The 18,982-nt window shown below is 39.3% G+C and overlaps 1 protein-coding gene across 1 annotated transcript in view; it reads right to left on the reverse strand.

Moving 5' to 3' along the window:
• Window positions 1–403: 403 nt before the first annotated feature.
• Window positions 404–18,982, reverse strand: part of LOC149139649 (Thioesterase/thiol ester dehydrase-isomerase superfamily protein) — an 81,983-nt gene continuing 63,404 nt past the window's right edge. The window contains exons 2-5 of the mRNA XM_089446765.1: window positions 4,730–4,907; window positions 1,617–2,101; window positions 1,176–1,304; window positions 404–967 (exon numbers count right to left, since the gene is read on the reverse strand). Coding sequence (XP_089302891.1) covers window positions 815–967; window positions 1,176–1,304; window positions 1,617–2,101; window positions 4,730–4,907 — 945 coding nt within the window. The 3' untranslated portion in view covers window positions 404–814. The remainder of the gene's footprint in view (window positions 968–1,175; window positions 1,305–1,616; window positions 2,102–4,729; window positions 4,908–18,982) is intronic.

An 18,982-nucleotide genomic window follows, 5' to 3' on the forward strand; every position in this document is an offset into this window, starting at 1 on the left:
GTTTTTAGGTGGTTGTCGCTACTGCTATTGGGGTTGCATAGGAGTCTAAGGAGTCCTCACACTATGAGCCAATGTGTTTATATAGCTCCTGATGACAATCCCATGTCTAATAGTGGTGATGAGTTTGATGAGAATTTGATGAGTTTGATGAGAATTTGATGAGTAATCATGTTGATCAGTGATTTGTAGTAAGCCAATGGCCTAATAGAATAGATTGAGTTGTAGCATTGTTTTTGGACTCTAGAGGTCATTTAGATCCTCATTGATTATATATTTTGTTGATGATATGTATTGCATTTGGTATCATTTTGATATACGCACCCTTACATGGTATATAGATGATGAGCAAACTTTGCATATTTTTCCTCTAATTGTTTGGAATCATGGTTTAAAAGCTTAAAAATAAATAAATAAAAATCATTAAAAATTAATTATTTTATGTATATCTTACAATTCCAGTTCATTGAATCCAGTTCAATCTAGTTTGAACTGGTTCTGATATGAACCCCGGTTTGATAAGCGGCCCAATTCAAAACCCAGTTCCACTTTTCAAAACTATGCTATGTATCACAGATTTCAAAGCCATTTGATTTCAAAATTAATAGATCCCAATGTAAATATGCAAGGATATGACACCAACTTCACATGACCCTTGTGCATTTTATATACGCACCGAGTGTGGAACAATGTTATATATCATCGCATCTACCCATTTTGTTACTTTAACCATATATGTACGTAAGAGAGAAAAGCAGCATGGGTAAGGTTATGACTAAACTGAAGACAAAGATAAAATAAAATTCCTTAAAGTTAGTTAGAGGTCAAATAAATCCGAAGTTTCTGCATCAAGACGTTCGAGGACATGACGAGCTTCCTCTTCTGTTGCGGGCAAAACTTTACGGATCTTTAACCCACCTTCCAGAGCATCAGGGTGTACTGTGAATGAGAAATAGAAAGTATTGGAGACCTGGTCAAAGCCACAAATACAGTTGTATAAATCTCATCTTACTTTGAAAGACTGAAAGCACCAAGAAAACCTATAACAAGCCATACTGACTTATTAACCAATGCATACTGACTTATTAACTGATGCATTAGACAAGATTCTGGCTGTGAAACAGAACACCACTTTCTCCCATGGAACACAGCACGTCTCATCATCAACCCAGACTTACCTCACTACTTCTTAGTTCAGGTCTGGTGACATGTGCAGCAACTTCAACATCTATGAGTGGTCGCTTTGGATCGTCTAGTTGTGTGAATAGAACAGAGGATTTGAAACGAAGGAAGTCCCCAACATCAACCTGCAATCCCAATCAATATAGTTCTTCAACTTGATACATACTGATAAGTTTTTTATTGATCAAATATGTTCTGATTTTTAATTCTTCTTTGTATTGACTTCTGGCATTCATTTTATTAGCACTAGATTTGAACTAAGTTGAACTAGGATCAACATATCATTTTACCTGGTCAGTTAATTTTAAGGATCTGAGAATTTACTACTCTAGCTTCTTAAAATCAACAAACTTGCCCTGATTCAGCTTTGATTGGCCATGGACTCACGTAAGCTATATGAAACATAATTCCAAATATTTGCAGGAAGTGAAACTTACTGGTCTCAGAAAATCGACATGATCAACTTCTAAAAAGCAAGGAGTGTGCCCAACAAAAGCATAACATGTAGCAAATGCCAACTCAAAAGCACGATGCATCAGAAACCCTCCAAAGATTCGGCCATGTAAGTTGCGTTGCTGTGGCTGGCAAATTAGTGCATTTTCAAGCCTTGTGTCTTTTATCAGCATGCTGTCCCTGTCTGCTAAAGCAGGCATATCACACAACACACGACCTTCTCTCAGCAAAGCTTTCAGTCTGTCACCATTACAATGCAGCCTATGGCCTTCCTCAAACTCCTTTCCCTGTCTTTGTCTCTCTTTCTTCCTTCTCATATCTCTTGCTTCACCTTCTGCTTGCAATGTCTTTTCTTGTTCTGTTTGTGCTACAAGCCGGTTAACAGGGGCCGATTTTCCTGTTATTGAGTCTCGTGCAACAAACATAAAGTTTGCAGTTAGAGCAACGGAGTCACCTGTTTCAGTCTCCCCTACAATAGAACCCCAAGCAAGAAATTCATGTGAGTTTATCTAATTACAGCATGGAGAAAAGGTGGCTAGAGATCATCAGTGAAATTAGCCAATGTTCAAATTCATGCTACAGTGCAAACTGAAATATACTTCCAACCAACTGAAATATATATGCGTACGTGTGAACTGTGAAACAAAAGGCACTGTATATATATACACAGATATTTCCAAAAACAAACACACACATGCCAGTGCCCACTCCTCCCCCGCACACATATAGAGACAGAGAGAGCACAACAATATTCTTTTACAGTATTTTGCAGTATTCACAACTATGGTTTGGTAATCGGAAGCATAAATATAATGATTGTGTAGACTAAGTTATATTTATTATTTATATTACTGGTCAAAACTTAGTAACTTGCCCTTCACATTTCAACAGCGTATGCATTTACTCAGTCATACTAATTAACGAAGCCACTCTTGGAAACAGAACAATTCATTGATATGCAGCTTAGATCATAAAATATTAGTAAGTTCACTTTCATACATCCAAGGAGAGAGTACATTTAATTTGAATGGTTACAATAAGAGATTTAAACAGCTGATACATAATGTTGGCTTCTGAATGACAGTCAAAGGCAAAAGACTGCAGAAGATGTCTAAATTGCCGCAAAGCCAAATGATATGAAGCTATTGGAAGACTTAACTAAGGAAGATTAACAGTGGAAAAGTGATAAAGCAGCAACAACAATGGACTGACAGACAACACCCATGACAAAACTATATTTAATAATTAACAGAATATCTTAACAGAAAACTTGGAAAACACATGCACATTGCCTCTGGGAGATAGTTCATATAAATACATACACACATATATCTTGAGCCTTGTACATGTATGCATGGGTTATGCATGGACAATTAGATGTATCATGCTTGAGGGAGGTAACAGGATTTGGATGGATAATGGTAAAATTGCAACTAGGAGTGAGAGAAGGACCCCAAAACTTTGTCATACTTTCATTTAGGTAAAGTGAAGCTAAGGCATGAAAGATGATCATCATGTCTCAATGATAACAGTGATGAAGGCAAATAGGCAAATGACGGAACTACGCTATCCCTCATAAAGCTAAAAAGCTGTCTAGTCTTGGCAGCAGATAAAATAACCCACAAACATCACGCATTTCACCTGAAAGTAGAACTTGAAATGTAAAAATTATGTTTTATATTAGAAATATTCCAACAAAACAATCAAATTTCAAAGCATACCAAGATGATTTCCAAAATTATCACATAATATCTCAATCTAAGAACAGAACTAGAAAAGATAAGCATCCAACACTGACACCAATCCACCAAAAACATGCTCCATTGATGCAGGGGCATCCTTGATTTGAGCATATGGCATCACCCAAGAACATTTGTTTTCCAGTTGGTTTAAATGTCCAAGTTAGTTTGTTTGGCAGGTCGAAATAAGGAGGTCAGTGGTTATGTTGCTGCAGAAGACTAAATGTCATAGCTACCAAAGTCTATAGCTCAAGACAAGTTACTGTGCTGTGGAATCCTGCTGAAATCCATGGAACCAAGAATTCTTGTTGTGGAAGCAAGATGTGGATGTTGGAACCTTGTGCTAAGGATTGGGTGGAATTGTTTCTTTTCTTGGCTGTGGAATTCCAAGACAAGGTTGTGGAACCAGGAGTGGGAAAATCAGAAACAGCTAAGAGGAAAATCACCCATGTGCTGCAGAAGGGGAATTGCTGAGGAAGGGTGATTGATCTTCAAGCTGGAGAACAAAAGGACATGAGAGGATTTTATAATAGTTTAATCTTGTCAGAAATAGGGTTCAACTCCTGAGACTTTCAGAAAGATAAGCTAATTGCACTGATGATCACATTCTCCTCTCTTGTTTTGTGTTTGCCTACAATGCTTTAATGGTTTTGACAGCCATCTCTTCCACAGCTTTCACTAACTCTGTGTGGAGGTGCAGCTTCTGTAACTGACAAACTGTAGCACTCTGACACTGCAAGCTTGATTCTGCAACAGTTGTTGTTTGAATCTGCCTTGCCTAGACTTGCACTGTCCAGCCAGAGAACAAATTGTGAACTCAATTATAGCAAAACTCCAACTCTAATTCTTTGTCAAGGGGCCCTTCACAGGATTTCCTTGTTTGAGTTGGAATAGAGATTCAGTTAGATCCAATTTATAGCTCTAATTTCATGGATGTGAGCTTTTCATTGTCCTCCATTATTTATTAAACATCCCTGGGGTAAGTAAATAACTTTGGAAATTACTAATAGTTATGAGATCTTTGCAAAGCATCTCCTTATCTCCATAGATACTATTTAGCTTTGAAAGCTGTCAATCTGCTCCACTTTCTATTTGTTTTTAGTGGTCTGAAAAGTGTCATTGTCTCTTATTCGGCTCATAGCTATAACACCTTTCTGAGACATCGTCATCATATTAGCTTTGACTTACGTGTGACTATCATTACAATTAGAGAAGTGAATATCTAGGTCAGGAAGGCAACCTAGCTGCCATGATACGTAATGATTACTACCTAATTTACAAAATGGATTCAGTATAGATTTGATTTAGATTTAGTATCAACAGGAACACAAAACAGTAAGCTATTCTGATCTAAATACCTTCAGGTGGCTGAGTTATGATCATTTGAATCTCAAGTGATGATCGGCCAACCCAAGTAACAGCACCAGCAACTTTCAGGTCAGTATCTACATGAATTGGCTTTTTCAACACCATCTTGTCAACTGATGCTGTCACTAATAACAATGGTCTTGTTATGCTGTCCTCATCAGCACAGTGCTGCAAGAGAGGAAACCATTAAAAATATAATGTAAATTTTTCCACTTTCAACCAAAAAAAATTATTGCATAGAAATCTTTACATCTGCAACTTTCCCAGTAGCATTTTTGATCAATCTAGATTCTAAACAACAGTAAAAAATACAGATTCACATGCCTACAACACAGGGAACATTTTAGGGTTCTTTCTAATTTTCTTTTTTCCCCAAAAATGATTTGCAGGTGTCCACTTTTTAACAAAAATGATTCACCCAGACTCTCCACAATAAATTTCAAATACTTAAATAATTGCTAAAATTTTATAGAAATTATATAAAATCCTTAGAAATTTGAATATTTTGGCAAAATATTGGCAAATATTTTATAGTTGGCATTTTAAGAATCAGCATTATTCACCAAGGTTGTTAACTTGTTACACTTCAAGATAAGTATGAATCTGTAAAATTTTCCCTGGTTGACAAATTCATTCGTCACTGAATACATAGAATTGAAATTTAAGCTACTGAAGCAAAATAGGCAAAACCGGCCAAAACAAACACTCTATTGAAGTAACTACTTTGGAAAATTGTTACGAAACTCAGTCAAGTTGACTAGTACTCCCAAGTCAAACTTGACTCAGCATAGAAAATGAACTGAACTGACTTGTTAATGAGTCAAACTTGCCACCAGCTAGTTTGACTCACTGACAGTGAGTTTGAGATGCAAGTACTCACAGGTCAAACTCTGTCCTGCAAGTACTCACCAATTTTTCACAGGTCAATGAATTTGACTCACAATCCTAATGAAACTTGGTGGGGCCCTTTATAAGTTTATATACCACAAACAGGAAAAAAATTGTCTTTCTGCTTAGATAGATTAGCTAATTTTTCCCAAGCTTTTGCCATGTCTGAGTCAAATTCTTGCTCTCCCACCTAGCTGAATTTTTTGTGGAGCCAAGGTTTGTATTAGCCTGGGAATAAGCCTATGGTCACATTTTAAAGTATTGTAGATCATTGCTGGGAGAGGCCAAAATGATAATAGTCAGCAAATCACATTCATACCTTGTTTCAAAACGACTACATTGAATTTTCAAGACCTGCCAGACTACTATATACAAATAAATCTGAGTTGAAGTTCATCTAACAAATTACTTGTCATTTAGTGATTTAACAACCAGCATCAATAAGCTGCGTAGCCAAGCATGTGGCTAACAGCATCGGACAATAGATACACAATCTCTACAGCTAGCCAAAGGTATGGGAAAGGCTCCAGTATGGTTGGGATGGAAGTTAGAACAATAAAAACCTTTACAGGAACATATGACTTCTCATGCATCCTCCTATGCCAAAGAAATTGCAACCTTTGCAGAACACAATTGTACAACAATCAGACTGGGAGGATGAGATGCCTCAACCCAAATAGAAGTCAATGAAGGAATTAGGGATTTGCTCCTTCAAAAATAGAAAACAGAAGACACTATGATTTATAGTATATACTTGGGCTAAAGTTTAAACAGACAGATCAGCAAGTGAAGAAACAACATTGTTCTCAACAAAAAAAATGTTGAACTAGGTCAACGTTTGGTAGGTAATGTAAGCCTAATGTTCACATGAGATGGTGTTAGTAGCCAAAGTACACATGCTCAAAAGAAAAATGAATAACATAGTAGAAAGTCTTGTCCTGCAAGCTGGGAGATATTTTGAGTTGGGATTAATGGCTACCAAGAAACATTTGTAAACAACCTTTTGCTAGTTCAAAATGGCAAGTAAACTGCAAAGATATAGGAAAATGAATTAAGTGCAACATGACCATTAATGAATGAACATTAGGTAAAGGTAGGTTGTTAGCCACAATGACTATATGTTGAAAGTTGGTGACAGGTCTAGTGACTTGCTGGAAGCTGAAATTTGGTAATCAATGATAAGTACAAGGTGCAGAGACTCATAATATGTGCACAAGATACAAATTCTAATGACTGTGGCAGACTATGAGCCTCTACAGAAAGAAGTTTTGTTTACATAATTTAGGAATGTCATTTGACAATATTTGGCCCGTGCTTTTAATCACACCACAATATAGACCTAAGTGTTTTATTGCAGGCTGTAATGATGGGAGAAATGAAGCCAGAAATTGATGCAGGTGCATACTCTGCCGTTGATTCATCCTCTTGGATCTGACAGCCCAGATCACTGCAGATATTGGGCACTCTGGAGGTGATATCAACCTCTTTCCCATCTGCAGACTGCTGGACCACTGGATCTGTCTCCCTTCATCAGATGGCCATCTGTTTGATAAGCCACAAAACATAAATGCTGAAAACGGAAACTTGCAAACATAAAATGCACAAGAATATTGGTTCCCAAAACATCTGTATCATGTGTTTCTCAGCAAATGCATTTTCTAAGGTTTTACATAAGATCAGATCTGATTATTTTTGTCAAAGTCCATTTTAACTAAGAAATAATATAAACCAAAAATGCACAGTGCTAAAGATTAACCATGCCTTTATTATCCTACAGCTAACTATTAAGACTAGCTATAAATGATTGCCAGATGCGGCACATCACTTCCTCACTGTTTTAGCAGAAATGACCCCACTTTCTCAACAAGGGGCAAGAAGCTATGTTCAAAAGAAACCTGGGAAAGCCATTTGGCCTGAGAAGGAAGCTGGCTTTGGTGCCCAACCAGATATGTCATAATCTGCTGCTAACAAGTGGAGCAGGTGCGCAGGTCCAGTAGAGTGTCTTCTGTAGAATTTCCTGTAGATTCACAAGCTCATGCAATTTACTAAAGCACAAGACAAGAATCTACTTCTACTTTCAACTAGCAGAAGCCAATAGATCGATGAAAACAATATGAACAAGAAGAAGATAAATCAATGGCACATAACACAATAAGTATCCAGGGAAAGCCTCAGCTGAAAACCCCCACTATCTGTATTGCATTAAATCAGAAATCCAAGATGATAATACAATGCTTGTTCTCACAAGAACAATCCCAACACTCAGTATGATCAATCTCCCTGCTCACAAGCAAGCTCAAGCCAATCTCTAGCCTCTTCTGCTGCTCTCCAAGCCCCTATTTCCTTGCGCCCTTGGTCAAAGAATTTGGATGAATACAATATGCTCTGCTCAACCTTGAGCTTAACCTGCACAAGTATTTCCTATCCTCTACCTAATGACTTCCTTTGGCCAATACTTAGCCAAATTTCCAAGCCTCCAAGCTTCTAATTCTTGCACAATTCCTGAGAGAATTAGCCCGTATTTAAAGGGAAATTCCTCATCCATAATTGCACAATCCAAAATTAGGTCCTCTGATTGCATGCATGATATTTACAGCTCGGTAAACCATACAACTGATAGTACACTGTGTCTGTACTCTAGTCTCAACTAAGTCTTTCTCTGAATCGACATGCATGAGTTTCTAATGAGGGAATCTTCAGTTAACTACAGCGACACTTGTGGATGCACTAGCGCACCAATTGACTGTTAACTCTCTATTAGTTCCACAAACAGTTTGGAACTAATTTAACTAAACATAACTCAATAAACTGAGTTATCTAATTACAACTCATAAATAAACTCATCTTGGACCCCTAAAATTTAGGGATCACACTTACATGACTTCAAATAGACTTCCAACTCGAAATTCCTAAGTTAACTAAGTCAACTTAACTTAGTTAACTATTACAAGTTGCTATGAGAAAAGAATTACAATTTTAATTCACAATTTAATTCAAGGACAAATTAAATTGGAATTTTTGGATTCTATTTTTAACATTTCTTGTTGCTATTTTCAACACTCCCTCTCAACAAGAAAGAAATTCAATTTGATCCCGATCCTGAACCTTTGGAATATTCTGCATGCAACACTTCTCTCTAGTGTTGTTGCTACAACAACTCCAGAAACAAAAAAAAAAACATCCAACCTGAATCAGTATGATGCTTCTGTCATCAAAGTTTCTGACTACTATTGCCTCTGTCGACTGAAAACTTGGCGCTTCTGTTGACTCTACCTTCCTGCACTATTGCCAACCCTTCTCTGCACTCTTCAGTATCTGACTGCTCTAGCCTCTATCACTTTGATCTCTGACTGCATCAATCCCACTGATTCCTCCCGCTACTATGTACTTTGGGCTCCCATAGCAAGGTACGATCCATGAGATAAAACTTCTCAATGGACCCTGCCCAATTTCAGCACTCTTGGGACTAGCACTTCACATCGCCCCACCTCACACCTGGAGGTATGTCTGCATGTGCTCCCACTGCCCACTTGGCTCGAAATTTTCCCCTACTGGAGGTCTCTGCATGAGTGGATGCCTCCACTCGGTCTCCTCTCAACTTCTGTAGTTGTGGTTGCTCTACAACTTCCTGAAGCTGCTTCTGAGACTGCTTCTTCTGGGGTTGCATGTTGAAAGGTAATTTACTCTCCCTCTCAACCACCAAGTCTCTAACCCTTGCTTTGCTCCTCAAGACTTTGAATGCATCTTGTACCCTCTGTTTTAAGAAACGGCCGTTTCGAAAGCGAAACGGCCGGGTTGATCCGAGCCGGCAACTGAAAAACTGAAACGGCCTTTGAAACGGACCGGGAGGCCGAGTCAGCCATGACTCGGCCGAGTCATGGCTGATTCGACCAACTCGGCCGTTTCCGATATGACTCGGCCGAGTCACAAGAAACCGCCCCAGCAACGCGTATTACAGCGATTTTTTAAAAGTTTAATGGATTTTTAAATGGTTTTTGGGTTGGTTTGGACTCCAAATAGGTATATGAATTTGCTAAATGATTTTTGGGGTCCATTCCCCCCCCCCCAAACCCTATTTAACACACCCAAGTGCTCTCATTCACTCACAGCAATCTTATGCATTTGAGTGAGAGTCTTCTTTGAGAGTTAGTGAGCAGTTCTTGAGCTTGTTTTGGAGCAGCAGTGAGGAGTCTTGGAGGAGCATTGTAGCTGGAGTGAGGAGCTTCTTGGGCAGCCATTTGGAGCAGCATTGAGGAGCTGATTCTTGGAGCAAGCTTGAGGAGGCAGTTTGTGCCTGGAGGTATTTTTTTTCACCTCTATAAATCTGTTTTTGCTTAGTAAATTTTAGGTGCATATCTAGAAAGCTTAGAGAGTGTTTTTTGTCAAATAAATGAACATTGAATCAATGTTTTTTTTTTTTTTTTTGTCATTTTCAGATTGTTTGCTTTCATTTCCTAGTCAAAAAATGGCACCTAGAGCAAGAGATCCTGCTTGGGCATATGTTGAAATGGTTGATAGTCAAATGCAATGCAAATTTTGCCATAGGAAAATTAAGGAAGGTCCTGGGGGCATTAATAGGCTGAAACAACACTTGGCAGGGATTAGAGGACAAATTACCCCATGTACCTCACCAGAAATTGGGGAGATTAGAAAGAATTTGTTGGCCAGATTTGAGAAATTTAAAGAAGATAAGGCTAGGCAAAAAGACATACAGGCTGAAATTGGGAGGAAGAGGGAGATACAAAAAATGATGGCTACCAACCCCCACTATGATTTTGAGGGTTCTTCCTCTATCCCTCAAACTGAGGCATCCAACCCTTTCCGATATGTTCCTCCCTCTTTTGCTTCTGTTCAAGATAAGGGAAAGGGTAGAATGAATTTGAAAAAGGGTGATGTGACTATCAAAAGTTATTTCACTCCCTCCTCTCCATCAAATGCACATGGTCCTGAAGTTAGTAAAACTCAAATGCACCCCACTTTAGATGACCATTGAAAGAAAGAATTGAGGGAGACTGCTTGTGATTACATAGCTAGATGGTGGTATGATGCTGATATCCCCTTTAATGCTGCTCGTTCACCATATTATGAGCCTATGTTTGATGCCATACATGCTGCTGGAAAAGGCTTCAAAGGCCCTACTATGCATGAGCTAAGGGGGTTTTGTTTGCAGAAAGAAATTCAATCCATTAATGAGTATTTGCAAGAGTTCAAGGACTCATGGGCAAGAACAGGGTGTACCATCATGTCAGATGGATGGACTGATCAAAGAAACCGTACCATCATAAACTTTCTTGTCTTCTGCCCACAGGAACCATGTTTTTAAAATCAGTTGATGCATCTAATAAGATAAAAGATGGCCACTTGTTGTTTCAGCTATTGGATCAGGTTGTTGAGGAGGTGGGGGTGGCTAATGTTGTTCAAATCATCACAGATAATGCCTCTAACTATGTTCTTGTTGGTAAACTGTTAGAGGAAAAACACAAGACCATCTTTTGGACCCCATGCGCTGCACATTGCATAGACCTCATGCTTGAGGATATTGAAAAATTAGATTGGGTCAAAAACACTATAGATCATGCCAAAAGCATAACAAAATTTATCTACAATCATACATTGGTTTTGAGCCTCATGAGGAAACACAATGGGGGCAAGGATATTATTAGGCCTGCCATCACTAGATTTGCTACACATTTTTTGACATTGCAATCTATGCTTTCCCAACATAGAAACTTGCAAAAGATGTTTTCCAATGATGAATGGAATCAAAGCAATTGGTCTAACAAACCAGAAGGCAAAGAATTGAAAAGGAAAGTCCATGAAGAAACTTTTTGGAGAAAGGCAGCAGAGATTGTGAAGCTTGCTGAACCACTAGTTAAGGTGTTGCGGTTGGTGGATGGGGAAAGGTTGGCTATGGGTTTCATTTATGAGGCTATGGATCAAGCAAAGGAGCAAATAAAGACGATATACAAGGATAGAGTGGCAAAGTATGGGCCCATTTGGGCAATCATTGATGAAAGATGGAACAATCAACTCCATCGCCCTATACATGCAGCTGGGTATTTTTTGAACCCACGGTATCATTATAAAGCTAAGGAGTCGGGAGCTTTGACGGGGGAGGTCAGAGATGGACTGGTTGATTGCATTGAACGCATGATCCCATTGGAGTCTGATCAGCTGGAGATACACCGACAGGGTGTAGGAATTTACAGGGTAAGTTCCTCAGAAAGAACACCAAAAGGACACCGCTCACAACCAGATCACAGATCAATACACCAGTATTTTTGACGTGGTTAAAACCCTCAAAGAGGGAAACAGTCCACGGCCTGTCCCAACGTGGGTACTACAGGCAATTTATTAATCAAAGAATGAAAATTTACATAAGCTTCTCTCATGCACAGATTACCCGAACAATGACCCTCCATGCGCTTTAAATAGAACTCATGGACCAATCGGGTGTCAAGCCACGGATCAAGTGTCGGTAATACCGAGGTGAGAGTGAACCGTCGGATCACTACATATCGTGACCGTCGGATTGTAAGTTACAAAATGTACAACGGTAAAGAAACACACTTTACCTAACTCTATACTAGACCAAGTTGAACTTAACTATTTCTTATGTGTCGGAATATCCTAACATCCCCCCTTAAGAACAACTTGGGATAGGATTGAAGGATTTACAAATATGACACAATAGGAGAAGGAAGGAGGCACTAGAGCCTATCCCCCCTTAGTGACAACTTCCTGAACTCCAAGCATATATCGAAGTTTAGTGAACTTCGCCTCTGTGAGAGCCTTTGTGAAGATGTCTGCAACCTGATCATCTGTTGAACAATATTGCACTTCAAGAACATGGTCATGAATGAGCTTTCTGATGAAGTGCATGTGTAGTTCAATGTGTTTACTGCGCTGATGCTGGACTGGATCTTTGCATAGCTGAATGGCACTTTGATTATCACACCAAAGTGTGGTTGGATGCTGCTGCTCAAAGCCAAACTCTGATAGGATCTGACGAAGCCACAAGGCTTCCTTACTAGCTTCCACGGCACCACGATACTCTGCTTCTGCTGACGAAAGAGAAATGGCAGCCTGTTTCTTACAAGCCCATGTAATAGGTCCTGAACCAAGAGTGAAGACATAACCGGCAGTAGACTTCCGATCATCAGGGTCACCAGCCCAATCAGAATCAGTGAAACCAACTAATAGAGGAGCTGCTTTGGCACTGTAATGAATCCCAAACTATACTGTACCTCGTACATAACGAAGTATTCTTTTCGCTGCTTTCCAATGACTTTCACGGGGGTTTTGCATAAAACGAGCAACAAGGCCAACAGCAAAGGAAAGATCAGGACGAGTATGGGTTAAGTACAAGAGTTTTCCTACAAGTTGACGGTATAAGGTAGCATCAACTTCAGGAGAAGTACAAGAGACTGAAAGTTTGACTCCAGACTGAAAGGGAGAAGGGGCTGGCTTACAGTCTTCCATGTGAAAATAACGAAGAATATCACAAGCATACTTGGACTGGGAAAGGGAAATACCCTCCTTGGATTGCAAGACTTGAAGACCGAGAAAATAGTGTAAGTGTCCTAAGTCTGTCATTTCAAATTTCTTTTTGAGGCTAGACTTCACATGGTTTATAAGGTTGGGATCACTACCAGTAAGGATAAGATCATCAACATAAAGAACAAGGATGATAAGAGAGTTGCCCACTTTCTTGGTGTAGAGAGTATTGTCAGAATGACACCTAGAAAAGCCAGATTCTAAAAGAAAGCTATCCATTTTGGCATACCAAGCCCGAGGAGCTTGCTTGAGACCATAAAGGGATTTCTTGAGTCGACAAACAAGGCTGGAGTCTGTTTGTATGAAGCCAATGGGTTGTTCCATATAGATTTCTTCCTGCAAGTCCCCATGCAAGAAGGCAGATTTAACATCCATCTGATGGACTTCCCATTTTAAAGAGGCAGCAAGGGAAAGAACAAGGCGGATAGAGTTCATTTTGGCAACAGGGGAGAAGGTTTCAGTGTAGTCAATGCCTTCAACCTGTGAAAAGCCCTTAGCAACAAGACGAGCTTTATGTTTATCAATTTTCCCATCTGGTCCATACTTGGTTCTGTAAACCCATTTACATCTTACAAGTTTGCGTCCCTTTGGTAGAGGAACAAGATCCCATGTATCATTTGTCAACAATGAATGATATTCTTCATTCATAGCTACTTCCCAATGTGGATGGCCTGAAGCTTCTGCAAAAGTGTCAGGATCATGATTTACTGGAGCTTGAGCCAGTAAAGAAGAGGCTCTTTCAAACTGAGAACGTGTACGTCGCTGATCTGTAGGATCACCGGCAAGATGACCTGCTGCATCCCGAGTAGCACGGACCCATCTTGGAAGTTGAGGATCCTGAGAAGGTGGGGGAGGATTATCATCCTCACTTTCATCATCTGAAGAAGAAATGTTTTCAAAAGTAGAAGAGATAGGAAGAGGTGGCACATCCGCCGGACTAGGCTCGCAGGCCGATTTATTTTCATCAAATTTTACATCTCTTCTAATGATAACATTTTTGGACTTAAATGGAATAAGTCTATAACCTTTTACATCTTCAGAATATCCAACAAAAGTACATTTCTCACTCTTAGGTTCTAAAGCTTTATGCTTTTCATCTGGAATATGGGCCCATGCTTCACTTCCAAAAACACGAAAGTGACTTACATCTGGTTTAATGGAACTCCAAGCTTCTTCTGGAGTGATATTCTGTAGAACCTTAGTAGGAGTGCGATTGATTATATAATTTGCACAATTAATTGCTTCGGCCCAAAAACTAAGACTGAGTCCTTTAGATTGCAGCATACAATTAGCCATTTCCTTTAAGGTGCGATTTTTCCTTTCAGCTACACCATTTTGTTGTGGAGTGTATGGAACAGTATGTTGCATTTGAATTCCATTTTCGGTGCAAAAGTTGATGAATGTGTTTTTAACATATTCTCCACCATTATCAGTTCTTAGCTTAAGAATTTGATGTCCAGATTGTTTTTCAACAAAGGCTTTGAAGGCCAAAAATGTGTTAAATACTTCACTCTTGAGTTTTAAGAAGTATACCCAAGTGCGTCTGGAGAAATCATCAATGAAAGTTAAGAAATACTTGCAGCCAGAGAATGAAGCAACAGGAAGTGGACCACATAAATCACTGTGCACAAGCTGTAAAGGGGCTGAGGCATGCCAAGAGGCACGTTTTTCAAAACTGTCCCGATGATGTTTTCCGAGTACACATCCGGAACAAACACCATCTCTGCAAGATACCATAGGAAGACCTGTCACCATATTTTCTTTACATAGATGCTGAAGGGAGCGATAGTTTAAGTGACCAAATCGCTCATGCCAAAGTTTGCTCACTTCATCATTATGAGCAACAAATACTGCGGGAAGATTTGATGACCCAAAGTTGTGAAACTTATACAACCTTGTGGAATCATCAGCAATACCAGTAGCTAGAATCTGTTTAGGATCTCTTAGATCCTTGATTACAACATCATGAGGTGAAAATTCAACAATTTTACCTTCACCTGAATGAGTTATCTGATATACAGATAGAAGGTTGCAGGATAAGGTTGGAACACATAATACATCATTAAACTGACCATTGTCTAGATGAACAGTTCCAGTCCCTACAACACTAAGAGATCTATCATCACCAACATATATATTTTTGGTGTTACAATCATTTAAAGAAGAAAACATGGCTTGGTTTTTGGCCATGTGATAAGAGGCTCCAGAATCAATGAGCCACTCATGAGAAGGAGAAGAAGAAGATACATTTAATGCATAACCAGACTGAGATGATTGACAACGACATGCAGAAAGTGTCATTCCGGAAGTTGAAGTTGAAGTATGCTCCACATGGATGTTATGTTTCTTCATTGCAGCTTCCAAGGCTTCCATCTTCTTAAAGCATTTAGATTCTAAGTGGCCATCTCGATTACAAAAGTTACAATGTCTATCAGTCTTCTTCCATTTGTTTTTATTGGTCTTATCATTTTGCTGAAATGATCTTTCATTTGGAGGCTGAGGACCATTCTTTTTAGGATATGACTTCTTAGGATTCTTTGAATTTGGTTGCTGCTGGGCGGCTAACGCTTTCGTGGAAGAGTTTCCAAGATTAAGAAGACCAAGGTGTAAGAGTTTTTCTTGTTCTCTTATTAAGGAATCATAAAAGGAGTCAAAGGAAGGGGCCTTGTAGTCTTTTCCTTGACAAATGAAAGCTTCCCTTGTAGAATGGAAAGTGGAAACAAATACAGAGTAGGCAGGTCCCAACTTAGTAAGGATGGAATAAATAAGGTTACCATCTTCTTTCTTAACTTTAACACCTTCCAAGAGATATCTAAGGGTCTTGAATTTGGACAAAAAATCTTCAATGCAAGAAAAATTATTAGGATCCAAAGTAAGCAACTCATTTTCAAGTTGATGGGCTCTAATTTCATTTTTAATCCCAAAAACTTTAGCGAGTTTTTCCAATGCTTCATGAGGAGTCTCAAGTTCTGCAATATGGAATCTAAGATCAGGAGAAATAGACATCCCTATCAAACCACGTGCTTGATCTTGTCTATTTTCCCATTTTGCAGCCTTGTCTTCATCTTTGGGTTTCTTCTCTTGGTCTGTGGCTATTCTGAAGAGACCTTTACTTCTAAGTAAATCTTCCATGTAGGCTACCCATTGGAAGTAGTTAGTGCTGTCAAGAATGACTTGGCATGGACTTTCCATTTTTTTTTAAAAACCTGAAGCTGAAGATGCTGAAAGTAAGTGTTCCAATGGATAGATCTCGAAAAATTAGGCTGTTTTAAAAAAAACGGCTCTGAAAAAGGCTTCCGGATGAAGAAGTTATGGCTGTTTGAAAAAAAAAATTGTTGAAGTTGCCGGCAAAGTGCGCGAATGTGCGGGAATGAAAAAATCCGCCCCCACAAAATGGAGACTTGAACCCAAGACCTCTACTCTCTTAAAATAGCTTTGAACCAATTGATCTATACAAAAAATTTGAGAGAGAGAGAGAGAGGGGGGGGCCTTGGTTTGCGTGCTTGCCTTGAGAAAGCTCTTTTTCCCTACAAAACACAAAACACAAAACCCAACACGAATATGCAAAGAAAAACGAACCTTGCGGCTCGAAGTTAGCTTTAGCCAAAAAACTAGAAATTTAAAAAAAAAATCTCAAAGTTAGCTTTAGCCGAAAAACTAAATATTTTTCTCAATGTTTCTGATTTTCCGAGATCACACTAAGGTGCAGGGAAAAGAGCATACGCATGAGAAAAATCCTTCCTTTCTGTTTCTGATTTGCCCAGATCGCACAGAGTCGCAGGGCAAAGAGCATAAGCAGAAATGAAAGGTATAGATCCGGTTAAAAAAAAAGGGCTAAATAAACCGAAACCGAAATAAGCAGAGAGAAAATAACAGTAAACTGCAAAAACACTGTATACCTCCCGATCTGAAAAATGACGCAGCTAGGGCTACCGGAAACCTTTTCGCGTGAAACGAAAGGGGTTCCTCACTGGAACAGATGCTCCGAACGCAACAGAGCAGTCCTCTCGGCCCGAAAGCAGTCAGAAACAGCAGATCTAGGAAACGACAGCCGCATGCAGTTCTACCGGCTTCAGATTTGGATCACCAACGGACGCGGCCCTCAAATAGCTCTGATACCATGTAGGAATTTACAGGGTAAGTTCCTCAGAAAGAACACCAAAAGGACACCGCTCACAACCAGATCACAGATCAATACACCAGTATTTTTGACGTGGTTAAAACCCTCAAAGAGGGAAACAGTCCACGGCCTGTCCCAACGTGGGTACTACAGGCAATTTATTAATCAAAGAATGAAAATTTACATAAGCTTCTCTCATGCACAGATTACCCGAACAATGACCCTCCATGCGCTTTAAATAGAACTCATGGACCAATCGGGTGTCAAGCCACGGATCAAGTGTCGGTAATACCGAGGTGAGAGTGAACCGTCGGATCACTACATATCGTGACCGTCGGATTGTAAGTTACAAAATGTACAACGGTAAAGAAACACACTTTACCTAACTCTATACCTAACTCTATACTAGACCAAGTTGAACTTAACTATTTCCTATGTGTCGGAATATCCTAACACAGGCCAATGTCTTCAGCAATGCAGCAGGTACCTTTGGGAAGAACCTAGCAAAGATTGCAAGAGAAGCAGATGAGCCAGGTAAACAAAAATTTCAATTTTCAAATTCTTAATAGTTTTACTTTTTTTTAAGTTTGTTAAATCGTTTATAATTTGAAAGTTAGATATAATTTGTAATTTTGTTGAGCTAACTCATTACACTCCTATGTTTTTTGCAGCACAATGGTGGGAGGCCTTTGGTGGCCATTGCCCTGAATTGCAAAGGTTTGCAATTCGTATTTTGAGTCAAACTTGCAGTGCATCTGGGCGTGAGCGCAATTGGGTTGTCTTTGAGAGGATTCACACAAAGAAGAGAAACCGTTTGGATCAAAAACAGTTAAATGATCTAGTTTTTGTCCAATACAACCTCCGGCTCAGACGAAACCATTTGCTGAACAAAAGACCGGATTCAGATCCCATTGTGTTGGAAGACATTGATCCAACATCAGATTGGGTAGTGGAGAGTTGTCCAGCAGAGTTTGATCCTGATGAGGATCTTGATTTAGATTTAGATCTGGAAACATCAATTGAACTTGAACATGCTGTTCAACTTCAGCCTATTCAGTTGAATGCAGATCCCAATCCACCAGCCTCAGTCTCACAGCCAGCAGGGACTCCAGTTGTAGGTGCTTCCTCTGCTCAGCCACGACAGAATCGCAGCCGCATATCTACTCTATCTCAGCTTGCATCTGCTGCAGTTGCACAGCCTGCTAGTGGTACCACTTCTACAGTTGCAGTTGGGGATGATGATGATGAGGAGGAGCCATGGGACCCCCTGTCTGACTCTAATGATGATGATCCAGAGATTGATCGACATGATCTTGGCTCCTCTGACAGTAGCTACTAGCCAGTGGCCCAGTAGTGCTGTAGTACTAGTACTGGAGTCTGGTCACCGTCACAGTTTACTTTTGTTGCAGAGGCCATTTCTAGCCTCCTTGGTTATGTGTTTTTTGTTTTGAGTCTTCGATCATGTATGACAGTTGACTATGTATTGCCATTGGGTACCATTTTGATATAATGGATTGGTTCATGAGCCTACTTTGATCATATGTTGTCTTCCATCTATATTATAATGCTGTGTGTTTGGAAACATGAATGAAAATCTTTAAAATTATGTTTAAAATCTTTAAAATTATGTTTTTTTATAAAAAAAATAAATATTTAATGTATTTTTTACAACGACCGA

This window comes from Pinus tabuliformis, chromosome X (assembly GCF_031772625.1).
Source record: "Pinus tabuliformis cultivar Carrire ecotype Pingquan chromosome X, CPIR1, whole genome shotgun sequence".
Classification (NCBI taxonomy): domain Eukaryota; kingdom Viridiplantae; phylum Streptophyta; class Pinopsida; order Pinales; family Pinaceae; genus Pinus; species Pinus tabuliformis.